At 38.3% G+C, this 25,290-nt stretch overlaps 1 protein-coding gene across 1 annotated transcript; it reads right to left on the bottom strand.

Moving 5' to 3' along the window:
* Window positions 1-207: 207 nt before the first annotated feature.
* Window positions 208-24,071, bottom strand: RPE65 (retinoid isomerohydrolase RPE65). Its single transcript, XM_060400261.1, has 14 exons — window positions 24,061-24,071; window positions 22,830-22,912; window positions 21,482-21,632; window positions 19,916-20,023; window positions 19,671-19,812; window positions 12,852-12,999; window positions 11,379-11,460; window positions 11,008-11,140; window positions 10,764-10,903; window positions 9,964-10,093; window positions 3,521-3,635; window positions 3,328-3,422; window positions 3,106-3,217; window positions 208-1,805 (listed from the first exon to the last, which is right to left on the bottom strand). The coding sequence occupies exons 1-14, from the start codon at window positions 24,069-24,071 to the stop codon at window positions 1,654-1,656; spliced, it is 1,602 nt and encodes a 533-aa protein (XP_060256244.1). The 3' UTR covers window positions 208-1,653.
* Window positions 24,072-25,290: the final 1,219 nt, after the last annotated feature.

Raw genomic sequence — 25,290 nt, forward strand, 5'->3', positions numbered from 1 at the left:
CTCTCTCCCTTCTTAACACTATGGCTATCTCCACAGAGCACAGAGCTCAAAGTGGGATCTTCCAACTGGAGAAGCAGGCATAAAGAACTGCCAGACTTTCCTGTCGAAAAGGAATGGGAAGAAGGTAGGGGCTGACTGGCAAGTGTGGGAAGTGACAGTATTAGGAATTTTCTTAAATTTAGAGACTTAAATAAGCACAAAACTTGGTAATTATTCAGTAATTTATTTTTTGCATTTTTAAAATAAATGTATGAATAGCTTTCTTTGTGTAATTAAGTTCATGTGCCATGTCTAGAGACAAAATCCAGCAGATTGATGTTTATCTACAGTCACATAGTCCATGTTATTTTATGGCATTTTTCTTTTTATTTTTTTGAGATATCTAGGTTTACCTAGGAATTACTCCCAAAGAAATAATGATTACATTAAAAAGCCACACGTGGGAAATGATGGAAAAGACCAGTAGTTGTGCTTAGATGAGCTCTGTATGATTTTACCTTATAATTTCTGCTTTTTTTGCAATTTTAGATTTTATTTGAAAAGTATATTTTAATGAGTACTTATAATCTTAAAAAATGAGTTTGCATTTTATCTAAATAAAGAAATCAAATGGATGCATCAAGTACCCAAGTCAGTCTGTTCCTTCAAGCTGTTTTTACTTAGTAAAACAGGATTAAGATATAGAATAAAAATTTTTGTCAATCTTCATTTTTTTTGCAACATGAATCTCAGAAAAGAATATTTTAAAAACAAAAGTGCTTAAACTATATTCATATCTGAATGTTAATGACAGTATTTTCTCTTTTTTCACTTTCTCTTCAGTCAGGTGCACAGAGCTTAAATGTAATTGAGCAGAAGAGGCAACAAAGTATAACCCAACATTATTATCCCCAACATTATTATCCCCATAATCTGATTTTAAACAGCAATTATGTTTGTAAGTATTTTATGCTATTAAAAAAAATAGTCACTACTATATGTAATTGCTTTGATGTTATATGTTTCTAATAGATAACGTAATCTCTGAGAAGTTATTTGGTTGAGCGCCCTCAGTGAATTAGAAACAGGCTTTTTTACTGTGAAATCAGAAATAGTAATAATTGCCTATATAAAATGGAAATACTAAAGTTTAAACCATGAGAATCTTTGAAAATAATACATATGTGCATACAATGATTGTCTTAGATCAAAGTCCCTGGTTTGAGAAGAAGTTTGATTTGACATTTAGTAACTAAGCCTTTTTTCCAAGATGCTGCCTTGACACAGCAAAGCCATATACATATCAGCTGTAGAGTACTTTGGCTTTTAAATGTTAAAAAGTAATAGGAGCAGATAGGTGCCTAAAATACACTTTTATAATAGGAATGAAAAACAGTTTAATAAATTCACATTCAATTTCTGTTTGACTGTAAATATATAAAGAGTTTTTAGTTATGATGTGCCTGTTTCACTAAGTATGATTATCTAAATAAGCACTTTTTAAAAGGAATTCCTTACTTAGCTCTGTACTTTCTGTAAAATACTGCAAAATGGTGTGCATCTGCAAGTTAAAACACTTATAGACAGCAGGCTAAAGCTAAACAGAATTTGATTGCAGACCTAACTATGTTTTTCTGTGTTTTGTCACCAGAAACATGTCATGCTAGAATGTGCTCAGGATTTTTTGAACAGTCCATGAAAGGTGACAGGGATGTTAATCTCCACTTCAGCCCTGGCAACTTCACTCAAGTCCTTGGCATTCAGAATCAGAAGATAAGCAGGCTTTTGTCCTGCCCCAGGGCTCACCACCACACTCAGAACTACACCTGTTAATGAGAAGTTAATAAGGCAGTGTTGAATTAAAAAAAAAAAAAAAAAGCCCAGAGCCATAGATTAAATATCATTGAAATAATACAGGAGACATTACACTCACAAATAAAGAAAACCAGATGACATGATAGCTTGTTCTGACTCTTCTGTCACCTGGCTGTGTGGCAACCATGCAAGTGAAAGTGTTAGTTGCTCAGTCGTGTCTGACTCTTTGCAACCCCATGGACTGTAGGCTGCTAGATTCCTCTGTCCATGGAATTCTCCTAGCAAGAGTACTCTCTTGCATCGCAGGCAGATTCTCTACCGCCTGAGTCACCAGCAAAGTCCATGGCAACCATGAGAGGGATGTTAAAATTTTCAAGTCCCCTAGACTATAAGCTCCAGGAAGGGAGTGACAGTGTCCTTCTTGCCCACCATTGTATCCTGATAGCCTACCACAATGGTTAGAACACAGTAAATATTCATTGAATTCTTATTTAATGAATGTTTCTGTGTTTTTATTTGTGTCATAAGACTTAACACCTGCTCTACTTATTGCAAAAAATGTTGTGACAATCAAATGAAACATGTATTAAAGACTTTGAAAACAGTCAGGTATATTATTTCTACAATTTCCAAGACCTAGCTTGGATGCTTACTTTTATCAAACTAAATAGGAACAAACTTTTTGCAGTTTTAACTGGATGCACTGCAAATGTAAAATTACTTAGTGTAAAATGGCTCTAAAACTCTTTATTCTATTCATTTCTCTGTGGTCTCCCATATTTTAAACCCAGAGAGTATCACCTACCCTGCTGCTCCAGCTTTGTAGTTGAGTGTATCTGAATTGCTGTTTTACAGACTGTTGCTCTGGATCCCCTTCTAGCCTCAGCTTACTGAAAACAAAAACTAGAACCAGAATCTCAAAGCCTCATTCTCTTGGATCAGTTAGAATATTCAGTTTCCCTCCTTAGAACCCTGTTTCTTTTCAGAAATGTATCTAGGTCAGGAAAGGCAAAACCTAGATAGCATGCTGCTCCTTCTTCCTTCTCGCCTCCATCTAGAGCAGATACTGATATTCCATCGTGACACCCGATGGTGCTCTAAGCATTTTTCCAACAGTACCTAATGAAACCTGGCCATAAGATAAAACTATTTTTCAAACATATTTACATTCTTTAGTGCTGTCCTATTCAATAGCAGGAAGGATTATTTCTGAACATTTGGAAATAATCAACATAACTGCTCTCCTAGTGAATTAACTATATGAACTCCAATGAGAAGAGAGGGTTCAGACACATCTATTACTCTCATTACCGTCATCTTCCTCCAAGGCATCTGGGTGAGAAACAAAGATAGGTTCTGAGGGGTATGAATCAGGCTCTTGCCATACCCAGGTTTCTTTAGTTTTGACGTTCAGCTTACAGAGCTGCTTATAAGAAAGAAAAATTAGTCAATAAATTAGTCAGTCAATATGCTTTACTTGACTTACATATGATTCAAAGTACGGTTCAAATATTAGGAAGAGGAATTAATTACCCTGTCTGGAACAAAGTGATTCAAGCCAAGTCCATATGCATATGTGTAGGGTTTCCCACCATACTTCTGGTAATTGATCTGAGGAAACTCAAATGCTACAAAATAAAAAACATGCTTAGGAAAACTCAATTACTCTCTCGGAGTGGAACATTTTGTTCTCTCACATGTGAAGTTTTTTCCTATACCATCTCACCTTGGCGAGGCCCTGAAAAGAGAACCTCAGGTTCCAGCCAGATGGTCTCGTCACTGCACAGAATTGCAGTGGCAGTTGTATTGGGGAGTGTGACTAAATTCTTGCCTGTGTCAGCCTAAGAAAGAGGATAACAGAAACCTCAGTGAGCAAGGAATAAAAATCAAGCAGCCATGAGAACAGCTTCCAAGTTTAGTTTCCTGAGTTCTTCATTTCTTAAGTCAACATGTAGAAGAGTCAGTACAGAAAACTCTAGAAGGGAGAGACAAAGAACACGACTGAGAAAGCTGCCCATGTCCATGTCAGTCACTGAGTGTGTATCACTGGGAAAGTCAGAGATATATAAAAGAAATATAACCTCATAGTCTTCTCATCTGTGAAATGAGACTGACCTCAAAGAACATACAGGGCCATATAGACCCATATAAGGCCCTGAGGATATGGTTCTGGGAAAAGAAGTATTTTGCTTCACAGTAACAAAGACTTCAACCTCTAGGTATCCATACAATGTTTATCTCCTTTAAAGTTCGCTATATTTTGATTTTATTGGAAAAATATCATATCCTTATGTTGTCAAAAAAGAAAACAAATGAAAAAACTTCTGGACCTGATGTTTTCTAAGATCTCTTGATACCGAAATTGCCCCCACATCATTTTTCAGATTATATTATGAAAGGAATGAATATCATGAGCTCTTCAAAGAACATATGCATTTAGTTTTGCATTAAATACTTGAATACCTGGTTTGTATTAGACTCTATTCTAGGCATTTGTGATATTTCAGAGAACAGAGTTCCTATTGTTATGGAGTTTACATTCTAATTTGGAAAACTATAAATATAGATAAAGTGTTTAGTACACCATGAATGTGGAGAGAAAAACAGAGCAGAGTATGGGGGATCAGAAGTGTGAAGGGTAAGTGATTTATAATTTTAGTAGGTAGTCAGGGTGGGCTTCACTGATAAGGTGATATTTGGGGTAAAACTTGTAGGAGATGAAGGAAGCAATGTAGATATCTGGGGAAGAGCATTTAAGCAGAGAAAACAAATTGCAAAGGCGTGAGGCAGGAGTATTGTCAAGGGTGCTTGAAGAGCATTAAGGAGACCAGGTTGGCTGTGCTGACTGAGCTGGGGGGAGAACACAGGAAAGGAGGGTAGAGGGGTATAATGGGGTCAGACTGGTTAGAGCCTGATGGGTCATTGTGAGGACTTTGGTTTTTCTTGTGAGCAAGAGATGAGCAGAAGAGTTTGTAAGGCTATGATTTATTTTTAAAAGAATCAGTCTGGCTGCTCTGTCAAGATCCCTTTAAGAATAGGGGATATGCAGGTGTGAAATTAGGAAAACCAGTCTGTCTTGTAGTAGTCTAGTCAAAGGAAAACAATGGTTCAGACTGGGCTAGTAGCACTGATGTTAGTGAGGAATGGAAGGCAGAGGAGAGGATTTCCTAATAGGTAAGATACTGCATAGGGAACAGGCATGAAATTAAGTGAGAAGTCAAGGATGGCTCCAAGGTTTGGGGCCGAATAGTTAAAAGTTGGAGTTGTCACAATAAAGATGGGAATCACTGTGGTGGGATAAAGTTTTTGGTAGGGGAAGAGGAGAAGTTTGAGTTTTGTCTTATTAAACTTGAAATGTTTACTGAACATCAAAATAAAGACTTAGCATTGGCAATAACATACAAGAATCTTGAGTTAAAAGGAAGTTGGAAGTGGAAATGCAGGTTGATTTAAGGCATGAGTCTTTAAGAGGAGTGAAAGTACAAATAGAAGCAGGACAAACGGGTGAGTCCTGGTGCCCTCCAACATTAAAGGGGCCACAAGACAGGAAAGAAGGGATAAATGGAGGGGCAAGAAGAGTCAAGAGAAGGATTTTATAAGAAGGCAAAATAACAGCATGATATGCACGAGTTAATAAAAACAGGAGGAGAGTGAGATATATGACAGAATGGGAGTGTTGTAGAATAATGTCCTGGAGTGGGTGAGGAAGGATGGGAAAGACTAGTTCTGAATAAGACCAGGGATAATTCAGTATGAGTACAGATGCTGGTGGGTGAGTAGATGTGGTGGCAGGAGTCTACATTCTTTTCTGATTTCTTTCATTTGTTTAGTAAAAGAGGAAACAGAGCCATTAATTGAGTATGAGTGTGGAGGTGGGAAGTTTGAGAGAGGAGGTTGTGAAATACTTAACTAGGAAAATGAAGTTGGGAAATGTTGCAGTAAGGTTTGTGGTCATATATTTAAAAATGGGCCAATTAACACAATTGTGTATTTTTAGCACTTGATTTGAGCCTTAGAGGTACAAGCATGGAGTAGGTGGAGAGTTGAATTTAACTAGGATTTATGACTTTGACAAATAAATTCTATAAAGTAAGAAAGTGGCAAGAGAAATGAGGATCTACTCAAGGGGGTGATTACAATGATCATGAAATTTTAACTGAATAAGGAGGGAAGATAAGTCTTCAGGGGAGTGGGAGATGGTGAGCAGGTTCAATAAATTGGAGGTTCTGGTGGGAATTGTAATAGGGTTGGTAATCTTGAAAGGAAAGTCAGAATGTGTCCTGTATAAACCAAGGTTATGATAGAAGCACAGTCAAAGGTAATAGCAAGGTCAATTGTATGAGTTGGGAAGTGAGTGGCTGAGTTAGAATGGAAGACAGGATCAGTGGAAGATGTCAAGGAACTGAGGCCAGGCTGTTGGAAGAATCATCTATGATGTGTATACTGAAATCACTGACAGTTGGAAGTAGATCATGGAGGGGAGTGTGACACTGAACCAAAAGAAGAGGGAGTGGTGATTGGTACATGAAAACAATAATGAAGGGCTATATATATATATATATATATATATAAATGTACACATACCACTTGGGTATATAATTAGTTGAAATGAGATTTGAAACTGAAAGATTTTAAGGATGGTCAGAAGGAACAATGGTTTGGAAGCAGCAAAGTGGAACAAGTGTTCCAACTCCAGGCCCAGTGGTACAAGGGCTGGAGGAGAAACTGCTACCCCTGGAAACTGCTGCTGAAGAGACCAGTGTCCTAGAGAGTGTCAGATTTTTTGGTAAAAGAGATAAGATGGAAGGAACCTTCTGAGCAGAGGATAGATGGAATTTTTCTAGTGATGTACAATGAACTAAAAGGAAATAGTGAAAGATTTTCAGAATTGGGAAGAGATAGGAGGTGAGGAATGGATCTTGTAAGATTCCATGAAGTGTGACTTCAAGGCTCTTCGTGGTGATGTTGGGAAGCAGAGAGCAGCATGTATGCATATATACATATTGATACATGACTACCTAAAGGTGGCAAAATAAAGAAAATTTTATATATGTCTCTCTTTCTCTCCATGCAGAAGACCTGGAAATAACAATTGATCCAACACAGTGAGTCCTTATGATTTGTAGCATTGTATGAATTAAGAAGAAAAATACAATTAGTTCAAATGTTGATGTTGAACACTTTACTTATGGGACTGTAACTTTAATGATTTTACTCTGTTATATCTTATTTTTTCTATTATTAAATTCAGGCTTTTTAATGTAAGAGATCTGTAACATCATCTTTGCTTTCCAAACCAGCACCTCCTTTTCACTCTCCCTCTCACTATTTTTCTTTTTAAAACAGATGTGTTTATCCTCTGATACTGCAAACTCACTTCTGAGAGTCTATCCTATTGCTATATCTGCATATACATAAAAGAACATACATACAAAGTTATTCCTTGTGAAATTATCTGTAACAGTCAAAAAATGGAAATGACTTGCTCAGCAGTGAGGGACTGCAGCATATTGGTAAAAAAGTACACTGTGTGGTTGCAGAAAGTAAAATCTTCAATATATATTTTAAAATGAAAATAAGCAAGGAATAAAAATGTGGATAGAGAAAGTTACTTTTTGTGTAAAAAGTGGGAATAATAATTCTATATGTTGGCATTTTTTAATATTTTCATAAACAAATGCAAAGGAAAGACATTAAAAGTTAAACATAGAAGTGAAGAGGAATGGTATGGAATGGATGCAGAAAGAGGTTGGAGTGACACTTTCAGTGCAAACCTTTTTAGATTATTTTGATTTTCTGACCAATTAAATGCACTGCCTATTCAAAAATAAGAAAGATATATTAAAAAATATCACCATTATTTCAATCACAAAACCTGAAGCTTTAGTCATCTTATACTCTTTCCCTTCCTTAGTCCTTCCTTCATTTTTTAAATCTCTTCTCTCTCTAATTTATGATCTAGTTTTCTCTTCATTGCCAAACTTTAAAAGCACAGGCTATAGTAATTGCCACCACATTGTCACTGTGGCTTGAAACCTGATTTCTGCCTCTCTCCCTATTCTCCTAGAGGTCACTAAATCTGGGTTTTGGCTCCTATTTTCAGCTTCATGTTTTTCAGCTTGCCTATACATAGCAGTGGACATCAATGAAATCCTCTCTTGCTTTGTCAATGTGGCATTTTCCTCTCTTAGTTGTAACTAGGACCCGTTAGTGATTTTTTTTTTTCTTTCTTTTTCTGACTCCTCTTTTCCTACTACTTTCTGCCCATGGGTGTTTCCCCAACTTATGTGCTTGGCTATCTTTTCTTTCAACATTTTCTGGCTGTCAAGTTCTTCATTTTTAAAAATCAACAAATTTGTAAGTTTCTTTTAGAATGCTTACTCCGAAGTATGAACTTTTGCTGCTAGCAATGTCTATCCTCATATATTTGATCATTTCAATGCTGATAACTATTAGCTCTTTTCTTCTAACCCTGCTTTGTGTCACAAGGACCTGCCCTTCCACATGAAAGCCTACCAGATATTTTCATCAAGATGTTGTTGATGCTGATCTTGTAATTCTCATCAACAACAATAAGATCAGCATCAACAACATCTTGATGAAGATATCTGGTAGGCTTTCATGTGGAAGGGCAGGTCCTTGTGACACAAAGCAGGGTTAGAAGAAAAGAGCTAATAGTTACTGGCATTGAAATGATGATCAAATATATGAGGATAAACATTGCTAGCAAGAGAAGTTCATACTTCTTTGTTGTTGATGAGAATTATAATGAATATTATTTAACACAGTTTATGTGGGGGACTATATTCAGAGATTGACATATATCACCTCATTTATTGATCACAAAAATCCTGTATGGTGGATATAGACAAAGAAAATGAAATGAAAGTGCTAATTACTCAGTTGTGTAAAACTCTTTTGTGACCTCATGAACTGTAGCCTATCGGGCTCCTCTGTCCATGGGATTCTCCAGGTGAGAATAATGGAGTGGGTAGCCATTTCCTTCTCCAGGGGATTTTCCCAATCCAGGGATTGAACCTGGGTCTCCTGCATTGCAGGAAGATTCTTTACTGTCTGAGCTACCAGGAAAGTGCAGATAAAGAAAAGGGGACGTGAAAAGACTAAATGTCTTGCCCCAAATCACATACTAGAAAGCTGGAAGCCCCGGTTAACCTGTTTTTGTCTTCAAGTCAGCCCTTTTACTCATTATTACCCTTTCCTCCTAGTTCTACAGTTCATGTTTATCTCCAAATTTGCTCTGCCTGTTGCATTTCCTATTTCCAAAGGTATCAACACTTTAGACACATAGGGTTTTGCATGTCTAAGACAATTCATTCTGCCATCCAGTCAAATGTAGGATCCTTTTAATTCTATCTGTAGGAATGCTCACTTTTGCCTTTCTGTCGCTACTACCACTACATTTTTCTGGCACCTACAGAATTTAAATTGTCTACAATCACAGATCCCTATCTTTCTCCTTCACTTCCAATACTACTTACACATGACATAGCCTTATTTTAGAAAATCAAAACAGCAAATGACTTAGTTATTATTTAGTCCAATTTATTTAGGTTTCAGAACGGGCAACTGAACTTTGGGGTAACTTGCTCATTGAGAGACTTGCTCAGGGAAGCTGGACATTTAGCAGAAGAGACAACTAGAAGAGTCAGTACACTTTATTTATACCCAGTTCACCAACTCTGAATATGGCTTTCTTCTATTCAAAATCCTTAACTCCCTACCACCTGTCAAATAAAATGCAAACCTTTTACCCTAACCTAAAAGCCTTCAAAGATTACCAACCTATTGTTTTAAGTTATTTTTGCCCACTTATCCCACTGTTTTTGTTTATGTTCTAACCAGTTGGATTGCAATCAGTTTTTTGTTGTTTGTTTTTTAGCAATCAGTTTTTAAAAAGATTTTGTAGAAAAAAGAAAAACAGGTTGAGAGTGAAAACTGGTTTCACTTTGACTCTTCACAACTGGATTTTGCTAATTCATGAGCTTCAGTTTCATTTATAAAATGAGGGGAATTGAATTTGCTAATTTTTAAGGTCCCTTCCAGTTCATAAATTTTGAGCCTTTATGTATAAACACACAGCAGGAGGAAAAATCCTGAGGAAGATGAAACATTCTTGTTATATCTGAAATCTATGTAGAGGGTGGTTACCTTGTCAATATTCAAAGGAAGTACGTATCTCCTAACTTCAGGCTGAGGAGCCTTTCTGGCATTTTTTTTCACCTCTTCCCAGTTCTCACGTAAATTGGCTAAATATAAATAATTATAAACAAATTCAAATCTGCAAAAATAAAAAGTCAAACATGAGGACAGACAATTACAAAAACTTTAGAGACATGATGCATGTCTTTTAAAAGCACAAGTGCCTGTCTCTTCTTTAGTCTCCAATCTAGAAACTCCTAAAGACTCAGGTATACTGCAGCCACTTCTGCCCGCTCTGGGTGGAGAAAAGAGTCCTGCTTCATGGATATGTTTAAAAACAGCAGCCGTTGAAACTTTCTGCTCTGTTTCTCTATCACCATTCTGTCTGTGTCTTCAGGGGCTACTGTCTCTTTTAGTGACTTGCTGTTCTGAAGAAAGAATGTCTGTCTTTTCTAAAAAAATCAAACCCAGAGCAGATGCAGTTTAAGGCTCCTCAAACAATCTTGTTAAATTTGAGGGAAATTAAGTTTAAGTTCATTCATCAAGTCATAGAATCTTTTATTTTCAGGTCTGTTTCATGGACCTGAGCAGTTTTCAATCATTAACCATGGTTTTTAGGTTCAGTTTGTGTTTCTGATTACCTAAACTCCCTACAGCTTTTTAAGTCATATTTTGTGACTTAAGCATACTTTTAAAAGATATAACTCAGATTAAATATTGAAAGCAGTATCTCTGAAAACAAACAAACAAACCTGATTTCCAGGAGCAACTGGAGATGTAACATTTATTCATTCAGTGTACTCTCTTACCCTTTCCAGCAACAGAGATCCACAATCAGAAACTCATGGTCTTCATAGGTATTGATGTGATGAAAGAGGTTAAAAGGAGAGGTCCTGTATTTATTATTGATATACTTTTTTCTTTTTTTGTCAGCAATATGAAGCCAAACCTAAAAGTGAGAATATTTTGATGCATTTAAAAAGAAAAAAAGTCTGCATTATGAAACACATATTCTTTGGAATCATAAACCTGACAAATAAATGTAAGGCTTACCCCCATGGTTTCATTGGACTCAAAACAATCCATGTAGTTGGCTCCCCAAAGACTCCATGAAGAAAGAAACTTGAATAGATTAATTTTGACTGGTGTCTCCACAAAAACAATATAGTTGGGAGTCAAACCAAAACTGTTCAGAAACAGAAATAAACTTGTGAGTGGGAAGGGTTGATGCTCAAACCACAGAGAAATATGTACACATGAGGTATGGTCATTTATATGAATCAACAGTGCCTACATGAAATTAATTACATTTAAATTTAGGTTTCTGCAAGAAAATGTCATGATCAGGACTGGTATCAAAGGTAGGCAAAGCAGATCTTTAAACTTGAGTTTTCCTGAAGATTCATAGCAGGCCTTCGAGTTACCTATGGACGTAAGATGGCTTGAATCGGTCACTGCAGGGGAATTGTACAACGATCTCTGACTTGCTTATTGGATCTTCCTTGTCTGAAATAAAGTGGTTTTAAAAGGCTGTGGAACAGCCTCTTTTTTTTAAATACAAAGCATTTAGAACAGCTTATGCGAGCAAAGAAATACATTTTCAGATCTTGATTTTTTAAAGAGTTTATTTCCATTTTCTCAGTCACTGGCATTTCTGAGGGAAATTTCATGTGGAGCTGCAATCACCCAGGAAAATCCAAATAGCAGCAGATTTGGAAAGTGCACTCAAACAGTGTGTGGTAGATAGAGTATAGTGGAGTCACATCTTACTAACTGAAGGAGGGTTCTAAGTCAAGGGAGTAGGCAAAACTTTAGTATGGTCAAAGTGACTTTTACACTCTCTTAAATTAGCTGTAAAGTTATAGAATATGTGGTTTTGTTGTTTGTGGGTGCTAAGTCCCTTCAGTCATGTCCAATTCTGTGAGGCCCTGTGGACTGTAGCCCATAAATCTCCTCTGTCCATGGGATTATCCAGGCAAGAATACTGGAGTGGGTTGCCAGGGATCAAACTCCTGTCTCTTATGTCTCCTGCATTGGCATATACCACTAGTGCCACCTGGGAAGCCCTTTCTGTGTCAATAGCCCGGTACAAATAATTCTTAAGCACATTAAAGTTTATTTGCTACTAAGGCAGCGTCTTTAAACCTTAGTGTACACCAGAAATACATAAAGAGCTTCTGAAAATACTGAGCATGGGCCCACCCTCAGAGTTACTCATTCAGTCTACCTCAGGTGGGGCTTGAGATTTGTATTTCTAACAGGTTTCCAGGTGATGCTGCTGGTCCAGGATGTAAACTTCACAAATTATACTAAGCAAAAACTAAATAAAAATCCATATATACTCAAATACTTCTATTAATAAGATCAATATCAAATTTCTTGCAACGAATGGAGGATGAATGTAGAATTCTAAAGAGTACTCTCTTCTGTTTTAGCATTCTTTCTCTATAGTCTATATATGATTAAAAGGTTTTGTTTGTAGTTTTGGGAATTAAATACATATAAAATACTGAATACACTTTCATATACGTACACATATGTTTGTTTAAAATCTTAATTGTGTCTGGCACATGGATAAGTGCTTAATAACTATTTGCTTGATTTGAATCTAAATTTTACATGATCAAAGTCACATATACACTACATCTTTGAAACACTGTAGAACAGAACATGGCCACATGCTTTTTGTATTTTCAATTTGTTATTTCCTACTATGGTGCTATTGGGTATTTGTTCCCTGGTAGGGTGAGGATGAGGATATTTTTCTGAAAATCTGAAAGTAATTTAACAGTCCATATAGTGCAGTCCTCATATTTCTGATCTGATATCTTGTATTTCCAGTAATTTTCTCACATTATCTATACTTGTTTTAAGAAGAATCAAAGTGGTAAACTGACCTGCTTGTAGTGGTGGGATCTTTACAATATTGTAGGCAATTGAAAAATTTTTCCCAAAGCAATTACCAATGTTGTAAACAGTCCCATCATTTTCAATGTGGGGGTGAGCAGTGGCTCCATTAACTGAGACATAGTTGCAAAGGTCAACCTATGGAAGGAAAAGAGATGTCACCCATGTTAAGAGAAAAACTGTATTGTATCTTTGGTCCCGCAATCTGACCTCACCATGACCATTTGCACCTTTACCCTAAGTGCACTTTCTCCTTCCTTCTCTCTCTCTGGGGTCCTACTTTCTTTCAAACCTGTGGAAGTTCCAACTTTAGTGTAGAGCTCTTCTCTGACCCCCATGTTGACCCTTCATGCCTTTGAAATTTTTAAGTTCTCTCTGACTGTGTTCTTCTGTTGATGTAGACCATGCATTTCTCTGTTCGGTTATTTTCCTTTTGTATATACAAGCTGTCCTCAAACAGTGATAAATTTTAATCCTGAAACATCTTTACATTTTCCTTATTGAATTACATTGAACTGCATGTTGATAGTTATTAATTTTCATTTTACAAAAACACAAATTTTGTATGATACAACCTAAATACCAAATCCAGTGTCTTACATGTAAAGGAATTTGGAACTGAAAGAAACCTCAGAATTCTAGTATAGAAAGTCTTAACCTAAATACACTTCAGGGGAACCATGAATGCCTGGAATTAATGGAAACTTCTGAAGACAGGATTCAGTACTTCAGTTGAATTTGGATTCTTATAAAAAATTCAAAACCATCATCTATCACAAACCTCTCAATTTACCTAAGGAGAACTTGAGGAGTCAGAGAAGTTAAGTGACTTGTCAAAAGATGCAGAGCACTAGAATTTCTGCTTGGGACCTACTCGGTAAAGATTTATTGAATAAATAATCCATGGTTATATATTTGTCTAACCAAAGTGCTTTCTATTCGATTAAGAGAAAATGTTTTAAAGCTTAGGGAGCTTTTGGCGTTCTCACTTAAATATTAGGCAAGACATCCATTCACTCAGTCATTTGTCAGGCACTCACTGGGCTTCTATTGTATGCCAGAAGCTGCGTCAGAGTCTAGGAAAACAGCGATAGTCCTTGCTTTTCAAAATCTCAGTCTTGACTGGCAGTATCCAATACTGCAGCCACATGTTGCAATTTAAATGTAAGTCAACCATAATTAGGACAGAACTTCAAATTCGGTTCCTCAGTCACATTAGCCACATCCATGTACTTAACAGCACTTGGACGATGTAGATATAGAAGTGTTGTAGAAAGTTCCATTGACAGCACTGTACTAGACAACTGATTGGTTCAAGACTGAGAAAGGAGTACATCAGGGCTGTCTGCTGGTACCCTATATGCTGAGCATATCATGAGAAATACCGGGCTGATAAGTTACAAGGCAGGAATTAAGATAGGTGGGAGAAACATCAACAATCTCTGATATGCGGATGATGCCACTATAATGGCAGAAAGCAAAGAGGGACTAAAAAGCCTGTTGATGAGGGTGAAGGAGGAGAGTGAAAGAGCCAACTTAAGACTAAATATTAAAAAAACTAAGATCATGGCATCTGGCCCCATTACTGCATGGCAAATAGAAGGTGAAAAGGTGGAAGTAGTGATGGATTTCCTCTTCTTGGGCTCCAAAATCACTGCAGACCATGACTACAGCCATGAAATCAGAAGACAATTGCTTCATGGTAGGAAAGTGATGACAGACCTAGACAGTGTGTTGCAAAGCAGAAATGTGATTCTGCTGACAAAGGTCCGTATAGTCAAGGCTATGGTCTTCCCAGTGGTCACATACAGTTGTGAGAGCTGGACCATAAAGAAGGCAGAATGCCAAAGAATTGATGCCTTCAAACTGTGGTGCTGGAGAGGACTCCTGAAAGCCCCTTGGACAGCAAGATCAAACCAGTCAGTCTTAAGGGAGATCAACCCTGAATACTCACTGGAAGGACTGATGCTGGAGCTGAAGCTCCAGTATTTTGCTTATCTGACAGGAACAGATGACTCATTGGACAAGTCCCTGATTCTGGGAAAGACTGAGGGCAGAAGAAGAGGGTGTCAGAGGATGAGATGGCTGGACAGCATCACTGATGCAATGAACATGAACTCGGGCAAACTCCGGGAGATGGTGATGACAGGGAGGCCTGGCATGCTGCAGTCTGTGGGGTCGTAAAGAGTCCGACATGACTGGGTGACTGAACAACAACACTAGAACAATGAGCTGGAATAAGTGTAGTAAGTGCAAAACCATATCTATAAAGAAAAGCCATTTAACCCAAACTGGGAGATTAGGCAGGGCTTCCCAAGGGCGATGACTCCAACTCGTGTTGAAAGATGAGTAAAAGTCAGTCAGATGCAGAATGATAACGATGTGTTCTAGGAAGCAGGAACCTTGCTGTAAAGGCATAGAGGTGTAAATAGTGAATGCTGCTTAGGGAAGTCTAGTCATTCAGCATGGCTGTGGTGAAGAGCACACATGGAGAAGGAGAAATAAAAGTGGGCCAGCCACAAAGGTCTGTGTTTTAACTATATCTTGGAAACTGTGGGTGCACTAGATGGAATAGCACATTTATACTTGCATTTTAGAAAAAAAAATACTTCTACTGAATTAAGGAAGTTGTATTTAAGGGAATCAGTCTAGAGGCAAAGGTACTTGTTAGCAGGCTATTTCAGTCATGGTAAACAAATAAACAAACAAAAAACCCTCAAGTTTTTAAAATTACATTTTTATATGAAGTTAGGGTATAGTGCTGCTCACAATGAAACTTAACTTCTAATAAAGTCTATTCTGGAGCCATACCATGAACTTCACACTTCCAGTTAAATTACCATGGCAATCTGATATACTGTCAAAGTCAAATGAGTAGTTTAGAAATTTAGTTTCAGGACTTCTCTAAATGATTTACACACACACTCATATGCGGTTACAAACATACATCTAAACCAAGAAAAAGCTGTTGAGAATATGTCAAACCTTAGTAAACAGTCCGTGGGATTATAAATCAGCCGGTAGTATTGAGACCCAGTGTTGTGACTACTTTCCTTTCTATTCCTATTACACTCAGTTTCTCCTTCTGGTCTTCAGTTCCACTAGCTGGTCTCCTAGTTCTTTTGCCCTCCCATACAGCTTATGCATAGCTTCCAGATTAAATAACCTAAAGCATTGCTATACCACTTCTCTGAACAAAAACTTTCAGTAGTTTACCATCAACCAAACAACTTATTCCAAATTTTTGTCCATTATTCAAACTTATAGTTTCACTCTACCCTTGACATGGCATGCTCTGATCACTAGTTTGCACCTAGGAATGCTTTTGTCCCCTAGCGGGGAAGTTGGAAATGTTGGGGAGCATTTGGGTTTTGTGCAATGATTGAGGACATGTATGGTGTTTAGTGGGTGAGACCAGGGATGTCAAACCTCTGCAATAGGTGAAACAGTCCCCATAATGATGAAGTGCCACCTGCCCAATGCCAATGCCACCTCCATTGAGAAATACTGCAATTCTAACCAAAAAAAAAAAAAAAAAAAAAAAAAAAAACCACCAAAAACTTTATTCTCCAGTTTCCCACCTCTATTTGTTTGGTCATGGTACTTCCTGTATCTGAAATGTTCTTTTCCCAAATTCAATGAAGTTTTGCCTTCCCTCTAATTTCGAACTCAAATACAGTACTTTTAAATCTTCCTTGATCTGCCCTACTTCACACCCTTCAACACTGCTAGAAGTAATCTTTATATGCACTTCCATAGAAGGACTCCTTTTGTGAAAGGACTTACTATATTCTATTATAGTTAGTTCTATTATAGTTAGTTCAGTTCAGTTCAGTCGCTCAGTCGTGTCCGACTCTTTGAGACCCCATGAATCGCAGCACACCAGGCCTCCCTGTCCATCACCAACTCCCGGAGTTCACTCAGACTCACGTCCATCGAGTCAGTGATGCCATCCAGCCATCTCATCCTCGGTCATCCCCCCTTCTCCTCCTGCCCTCAATCCCTCTCAGCATCAGAGTCTTTTCCAATGAGTCAACTCTTCACATGAGGTGGCCAAAGTACTGGAGCTTCAGCTTCAGCATCATTCCCTCCAAAGAAATCCCAGGGCTGATCTCCTTTAGAATGGACTGGTTGGATCTCCTTGCAGTCGAAGGGATTCTCAAGAGTCTTCCCCAACACCACAGTTCAAAAGCATCAATTCTTTGGGGCTCAGCTTTCTTCACAGTCCAACTCTCACATCCATACACGACCACTGGAAAAACCATAGCCTTGACTAGACGAACCTTTGTTGGCAAAGTAATGTCTTTGCTTTTCAATATGCTATCTAGGTTGGTCATAACTTTTCTTCCAAGGAGTAAGCGTCTTTTAATTTCCTGGCTGCAGTCACCATCTGCAGTGATTTTGGAGTTCCCAAAACAGAAAGTCTGACACTGTTTCCACTGTTTCCCCATCTATTTCCCATGAAGAGATGGGACTAGATGCCATGATCTTCGTTTTCTGAATGTTGAGCTTTAAGCCAATTTTTTCACTCTCCTCTTTCACTTTCATCTAGAAGCTTTTGAGTTCCTCTTCACTTTCTGCCATAAGGGTGGTGTCATCTGCATATCTGAGGTTATTGATATTTCTCCTGGCAATCTTGATTCCAGCTTGTGCTTCTTCCAGACCAGCGTTTCTCATGATGTACTCTGCATATAAGTTAAATAAGCAGGGTGACAATATACAGCCTTGATGTACTCCTTTTCCTATTTGGAACCAGTCTGTTGTTCCATGTCCAGTTCTAACTGAGCTGCATACAGGTTTCTTAAGAGGCAGGTCAGGTGGTCTAGTATTCCCATCTCTTTCAGAATTTTTCACAGTTTCTTGTGATCCACACAGTCAAAGGCTTTGGCATAGTCAATAAAGCAGAAATATATCTTTTTCTGGAACTCTCTTGCTTTTTCCATGATCCAGCAGATGTTGGCAATTTGATCTCCGGTTCCTCTCCCTTTTCTAAAACCAGCTTGAACATCTGGAAGTTCACAGCTCATGTATTGCTGAAGCCTGGCTTAGAGAATTTTGAGCATTACTTTACTAGCGTGTGAGATGAGTGCAATTGTGTGGTAGTTTGAGCATTCTTTGGCATTGCCTTTCTTTGGGATTGGAATGGAAACTGACCTTTTCCAGTCCTGTGGCCACTGCTGAGTTTTCCAAATTTGGTGGCATATTGAGTGCATACTGATTTAGGTCAGGTATGATGTAAATCAAATCCCTTATGATTATACAGAGGAAGTGAAAAATAGATTTAAGGGACTAGATCTGATAGATAGAGTGCCTGATGAACTATGTACAGAGGTTCGTGACATTGTACAGGAGACAGGGTTCAAGACCATCCCCACGGAAAAGAAATGCAAAAAAGCAAAATGGCTGCCTGAGGAGGCCTTACAAATAGCTGTGAAAAGGAGAAGTGAAAAGCAAAGGAGGAAAGGAAAGATACAAGCATCTGAATGCAGAGTTCCAAAGAATAGCAAGAAGAGATAAGAAAGCCTTCTTCATTGATCAATGCAAAGGAATAGAGGAAAACAACAGAATGGGAAAGACTAGAGATCTCTTCAAGAAAATTAGAGATACCAAGGGAACATTTCATGCAAAGATAGGCTCGATAAAGGACAGAAAAGGTATGGACCTAACAGAAGCAGAAGATATTAAGAAGAGGTAGCAAGAATACACAGAAGAACTGTACCAAGAAGATCTTCATGACCAAGATAATCACGATGGTGTGATCACTCACCTAGAGCCAGACATCCTGGAATGTGAAGTTAAGTGGGCCTTAGAAAACATCACTATGAACAAAGCTAGGGGAGGTGATGGAATTCCAGTTGAGCTATTTCAAATCCTGAAAGATGATGCTGTGAAAGTGCTCTACTCTATTATAGTTAAGTAATATATTAATTGATTTCTCCACTTAGATGTTAAGTGTTCTGAAAGTAAGAATGATGCCTTGAAAACACTGGGATGACCCAGAGGGATGATATGGGGAGGGAGGTGGGAGGGGGGTTCGGGATGGGGAACACGTGTACAACTGTGGCAGGTTCATGTTGATATATGGCAAAACCAATACAATATTGTAAAGTAATTAGCCTCCTATTAAAATAAATAAATTTATCTTAAAAAATAAAATAAAATAGATTAATTTAAAAAATAAATTCACAAAGCAAAAAGAAAGAAAACAGCTGCAACTTAATAAACATTGGTTGAAAATGTAGATTTGTTTTACTGAATGCTGCATTGAGACTGCCTCATATCTCAGCAAAATTTATCACTTTCTAATATTGCTCACATGTTTCTTTATACTTTTTCATTTAAGGTATGGCTTTTATTTCTAACAAGAAGTTCTATAAGAAGGTGTAAAATTGGTGCAACACACTTTCCTAGAACCATGAATTTTATCTTTTCAATATTAAATGTGCCAGTTCCATGCTAGCCTATAAAACCCACAAAGAGCAGGGACCATTTTATCTTACTCTTTGATGTATCTTTTGCATCTAGCATACATTCTGGTACATGGAAGGGACTTAATACTTGTGTCACAATTAAATATGTTAGGCATTTTATACAGTTTTCCTCTAATTCATGCAATAAATATTTAAAATTTCACAAATGAGAAGAAAATTCTGCTTTATGTCACATCGCTAGTAGTTGATGACAAAGCAGGGATTTGAAACTTAATCTATCTGGCTCTCATATTCTTCCAAACAAAATGTACAGTGGACTTAATTCTAAGGTACAAATTCTAAATTCCTAAGCAATATCTTTTGAACACTGTGTCCTACCTGCTTAATTGTTTCCAAGGTCTCAGGATTAATCTTTGTAATGAAGTTGGTCTCTGTGCAGGCATAGTAATCTTCCCCCACTGGGTAGATATTAACAAGGGCATTGTCAGTAACCTCCACTCCTCGGAAGTAAGAAAAAAACCTGTAGAAGCAAATGGATTTTTTAGTCCAGTAACTTTCAAGCCATGAGAGAAAAATGGCTAATGTAAAATGTCTTTAATAACATGCAGTTGGGTTTCAGAAACCTGGAAAATATATTCTTGCAGGGATCTGGGAAAGCACAGGTGCCAAATTCTGTTATGACGATCCTTTTCTCAGTCATTGCCCGTACGTAAGCATCAGTGCGGATGAACCTGAAGGACATTGAGATATGGGAAATGTCACAGAGAAGGGGAATTAGTGTAGTCCCTGGGTAGCATAGAAGGTCATTCCATGTGCCCTTATCAAGAATCATAAATTCACAACATGGAGAATGAAGAGTCAGGTCACTTTCTTGGGGTGACTGAAGGAGAAGGAGACCATGTGCCATGAGCTCCGATTATCAACTTCACAGTGACAGCTGAGAAATCAAGGCTCAGAGAAGCTAATGATCGGCATATATGGCCTGAGCCAGAAAATAAGACTTTTCCATATCATACTACATAGTCCCATGGATAGTTCAAATTGGGCTTCTGACTTCCTGTACCCTATGACTCACCAGCCTACACTGAGCAGGGAGGTATAGAACATGGTATGCTGAATTAGATTTCCTTCAATCTTCCTTCTATTCCTCTAGTGATTTTCTTTAATTTAAAATTTTATTTTGCTACTTTTAAAAGTAGATATTTTTGAATCCAGTCTCTTACACAGGCAGACCTCCTCAACCATATCCCAGACTAGACAGCGTACGTTGCCTAGGGTTTCTCATGTGGAGAGCCAATTAAAATTTGATTTTGTACTTTTGTGAAGAGGAAAAAGTACCAAGGTCTTTAGAAGGCTTTCTCTGACCTCCAAAATAAGCTTTCATAGCTAAATTTTTGCTTGACTTGATCTGTTTCTCTTCTAAAACAGTCCAAGTTATCCCAACTACTTCAAGACTCCATTTATTCTTACTTTTGATGTCTCTTCAGAATGCCTGAAATCTGTGGTGATCAACAAAGCCACTAACAGGCCTGAATATTAAAACATGAAACAAAGTATTTATTGTGGTGCTAATGAGTCTTTGTAATGAAGTTGGAGTGATGGCTTAGGGCCTCAAGCCTTTTAGCAACCATCTCCTGTTTTTAGAAAACTTATTCCTGGTATTATTATGACATATTTGGTCCTTGCCTGCTCTGTGACACCCCCTCCCTCCTTCCCACTGGCCTTTCTGATTACAAAAAAGGAAAGAAATCAAGCGATACGTGGTCTAATAGTAATAAAATGACTATTATTATTATTAAATGCATCTGATGGACTAAGCACTGTGTTCTCATTTTATCCTTGTAATAAACTCTGAAGTAAATTCTTTTACTTCTCCCATTTTTATAGATGACAAAACAAAGAAGTAGAAGTTAACAACTTGCCAAAGGGCACCCACCTAGACAAATGGTATCTAGGGCGTATAGGATTTAATGCCAGGCATGTCAGACTCCAAAGCCCTAGTTCTTTGCTGTTTCTTTATCCTGTCCTATAGCTCCCAGGTGTCCATGCAGACTCATGGCCCAGGAGGATTCTGAGTGGAGATGAGTATAAAGTCTCCTATTGGGTTCAGGAGGTTAAAAAAAGCATGCAAGGAGGAGCTGAGCTAGGCCTCAACCCTAGGAAGGGGAGTGGAACCTAGTGTTCTTTACCTTCTGTGGTATGTGACATGTCCTTCTTTAAAGTCAAACTTGTGCAGGAGGGCTTGCCCATCAAACAGGTGGTAAAATGGTTCTGATCCAACTTCAAAGAGTCCTGGTCCACATCGAAGGAGACTGCCTGTCAACCAGAGGGGGATCCTGCCTGTGAGGAAAGTGAGACACAGAATCTTATTTCTTATACCTGCTCTTCTCACCCCTGGTAAGAAGCAGTGATTATATAAGCCATCTGGATGGGCAGCCTTTTACTTCTAAAGCTGGCAGTGATTTCCATTCCCAGCTCTCACGCGGAGTAGCTCTCAGGAAATGCCTGCTGGCTGACTCTGCTTTTTCTAGGGAACCAAGGTTGGGAAATGTGGCAGCATCTCTGAGTTCAAACAAAAGGTTGGAAGGAGACAAGGAAGAACATCTGGAATGGAATGGGATTCTCCATCTAACAGATATTCCCAGCTACCAATACATTTGCATTTTTACCATCTTACTTTTAAGAAAAAATTTCAAATTTCTTGATACAGGAGGGATGGATTAGAAGTAGAGATCAAGATACTAAAAAAAAGATGTGTTGATAGAACGAACCATTTCTGTGAAACAATAGGAAATTGGCTTTTTAAAATATAGAGCTAAATTCCTTTGAGAATATGGGCTATTGTCCAGATAAAGGTCACCTTGCTGTAGCAGAAAGTACACAGGGCTGTCAGAGACCTGGATTCTGCTTCAGGATTTGCTGTGTGCTATCTCTGGGCCTCAGTGTCCTTCTCTGAAAAATGAGGGACACACAATAAAGGTTTTAAGGCCATTCAGTCTAAACAGGTTGTGCCCTTTGGTCCTTGAATGTACAGCATATGGCAGTATTTGTTTAATCCTTGTCAACTCTCCAACCTGAAATGTATTATTTCATACAGCTCAGTTTCAGCAGTCCACTTTATACAGATTTATATTTCTGATAAAAATTTGAAAAGAAGACATGGCTTACCTAACAGACACACCATTAATTTGATTGCTTGCATCTAGACTGTTAACATCAGAATCTAGTTGAGAAAGAGCACTGGGTTCATCTTTTCTATTTTCCAGAAGAGGCAATTGGGAGGAGACAGTTTAAAGATGACAAAGGTATAGTCCCAGTAGTCAATGAATTCCAGTTAGGTAGCATTTTTAAAATATATATTTTAGAAAAGTAAAGAAAAGAGGAAATGAGTTCTTGGTATAAAAAGCCCAAATCTCCAGATTTCTCTCTTTGTAGCCCATAGGGGAACCTATGCTGAGAGATGCCAATGAATAAGGAGACAGCAAAGAGAGATCGCAACAAAAAAAAGAAGATGGCTTCAAGAAAGCTGAGACCAACCTGTAACATGGGCTGTGAGCGGTGAGGATAGTTCCTCCACAGTTTCAAACAGTTTCTTGTAACCACCAGCTGGATGTTCAACTCTGAAATGGTGGAATAATGAGGAAGAAGTTCATGTGGAATCTCAGGGAGTCCATGGAGACAGAGGCAGAGCTCCACAAGAAAAGATGCCCTCTACTCAATGCTGGTGTGTACTGCCAGTCCAGCTGGAGCTGAGAGTACAGTGTTTTGGGAGGAGATACGGTGGTGGTGGTAGAAACTGGGGAAGGGTGGCAGAAATGTTTCATGTTGGCAAAGGCCCAGGTTGGTTTTTCTCCTTTGATGACAAGGAAAATGACCTCCCTTTTAACATTACAGTGGACTTACCTTCCGCAGCTTTCCCATATTTCTGAGGACAAGTCAACAAATCCCATTATCATTGTCACTTCTCTTCCTGACCAAGTCCTTCCCACAGAATTATCCTACCCTGTCAGTACCCTCAGCTTACTGCATCATTTATTCCCTTGACTCCCAGTCTCATTCCTCTCCCTCTTATGTACTGGGAGACCACAGGTTTTGGGGTCAATACCTCATCCTTTGCTATTCATGCATATTATACCATCATCTCTTTCCACTGTCTTATTTCGTCACCAATCTCCAAGAGCTTCACTACATTTTAAAAGCAGTCAGATAAGAATATTTAGGTCATATATACATATATATATTTTAATGTTCTTCCTTCTCACTTTGGCTCATTATATGACTTCTTAGAGTGAGAGCTCTGACAAGACTGCCTAATTTAGGCACTTATTTTTTATTAAGCATTTACTATGTGCCACATACCATCAAAAGGAATTTATATGCCCTTCATTCATTTAAATATCACAGCACCAAAATGAGGTAAGTATTACTTATCCTACATATGGAAAAGCCTAGACTTTAAAAAGTAACTTGCCTAAGATAACACAGTTAGGAAATGACTGGACAAGAAGTAGAACCCAGGTCTGCCTCATTGAATCTTCATGCTCACTACTGCTTCCAAGGCCCATTCCAAGCAATAAAATCCCACTGTAACTTAGACCTGACTTCTAGATATTTGCTTCAATATGTGTATAGGAAGAAACAAACTCTCCCACCGAGACCCAAGGCTTTTCCTAAATGGATCCTCAGTTGTCTTCAGGAGTTTTTGAAATAGCTCATTTACCATCAACGCACTAAGGCATTAATAAAAAAATCTCCCAGAGATACTTACTGGATGGACATTTTCTCTTGGTAGAGGATTGAGAGTTCTGGCACCAACTGTGGAGTGAGGAAGCAAGTCCTCAGCCAGGGGCCTTTATATGCCTTCTAAATCTCCCTGAAAGGAGAGGTGGCTTTGGGAACCTCTTCCCACCCCCTCAGCTGAGAGAGGGAAAACAGAAGTGGCTTTCAGGACTCAGATACTCCTGATACTTGAGCATTAATTTGAGCTGGCTGCTCGCTTAATTGTTTTTTGGCCATCTTCCAGAGACCTCAATCCTTCCCAAAGAGAACAAGAAGTGGATTAGAAAGAAAGGAGTTGTGTGGGAGTGGCTAGCATCAGGCCTGAGCTGATCCGTGTCACCCCACAGGAACCTGGTATCCTTCTCTGGTGCCTACCTCTCTCTTCCTCTATGCCCTCATCTTTACCCTCATTCACTATTCTTTCACTTACTTATTTTTGAAAATATCTGTTACTCATTGTCTATGGAGCAGGCGTGGATAAGCTATCTCTGTCTTCACAGATCTTGTATCTCTGCAAGAATGATAAGAAACTAACAAGCTATTCTGTAAAATGTTATCAGCGCTATGATTGGAGAAGTATGGAGTGTTATAGAAGCACACTGCAGTACCTCTCACCCTCTCGGGTCACATTTTTGACCCCTTCCAGGGCCCATTTCTGACCAGGCTGAGGAATTCAGCTGTGTTCTTTTGATGTGCTGCAGATGAACCCCTTATGATATCCTTGCTTTTCACTAAAGCTTGCCTGAACTCCACGTCACCTTCCTATTCCTTGGTACATGTGCTGCACTCAGAAAGTAAATAGCAATATTCCATTCATATTTCCACACACTTTTTACTAAGCCTCAATAGTTTGTCAGCACAAACGTGGTACTATCCAAAGGGCTCCCCAAGAACATACAAGATATATGCTATACCAGCTGATAACTAACATTTTTAAGAAACTCATTAACTTATTAACCTGTTAAACTCATTAAACTATTTAACTCATTTCAATATTAATAAGTGGTTAGGCTACTTATCCTCAAGATCTTCAACAAACCTATAAAGCAGTATATCTGAGCACTCTCCAAGATAGGTGACAAAACCTTACTTTCCCAGCATGTTTTGCACTGAAGATTCAGGCATGTGACCTGGACTCCATCAATCAGAGGCAAGGGCAGAAGTCTCAGTGGTACAGTGCCCAAGATCAGGGGTATCTCTATTCATCCAAGGCATCGTG

The sequence above is a fragment of the Ovis aries genome, chromosome 1 (genome assembly GCF_016772045.2).
Source record: "Ovis aries strain OAR_USU_Benz2616 breed Rambouillet chromosome 1, ARS-UI_Ramb_v3.0, whole genome shotgun sequence".
NCBI classification, from domain to species: Eukaryota; Metazoa; Chordata; class Mammalia; order Artiodactyla; family Bovidae; genus Ovis; species Ovis aries.

Excerpts from the sequence above, each read along its gene's own strand:
- RPE65 (XM_060400261.1), bottom strand. Across the intron at positions 11,461-12,851 it reads GATCCCACCACTACAAGCAG|ACAAGGAAGATCCAATAAGC; the intron begins GTCAGTTTACCA and ends ACTTTATTTCAG. Across the intron at positions 10,094-10,763 it reads GATCTCTGTTGCTGGAAAGG|ATTTGAATTTGTTTATAATT; the intron begins GTAAGAGAGTAC and ends TTATTTTTGCAG.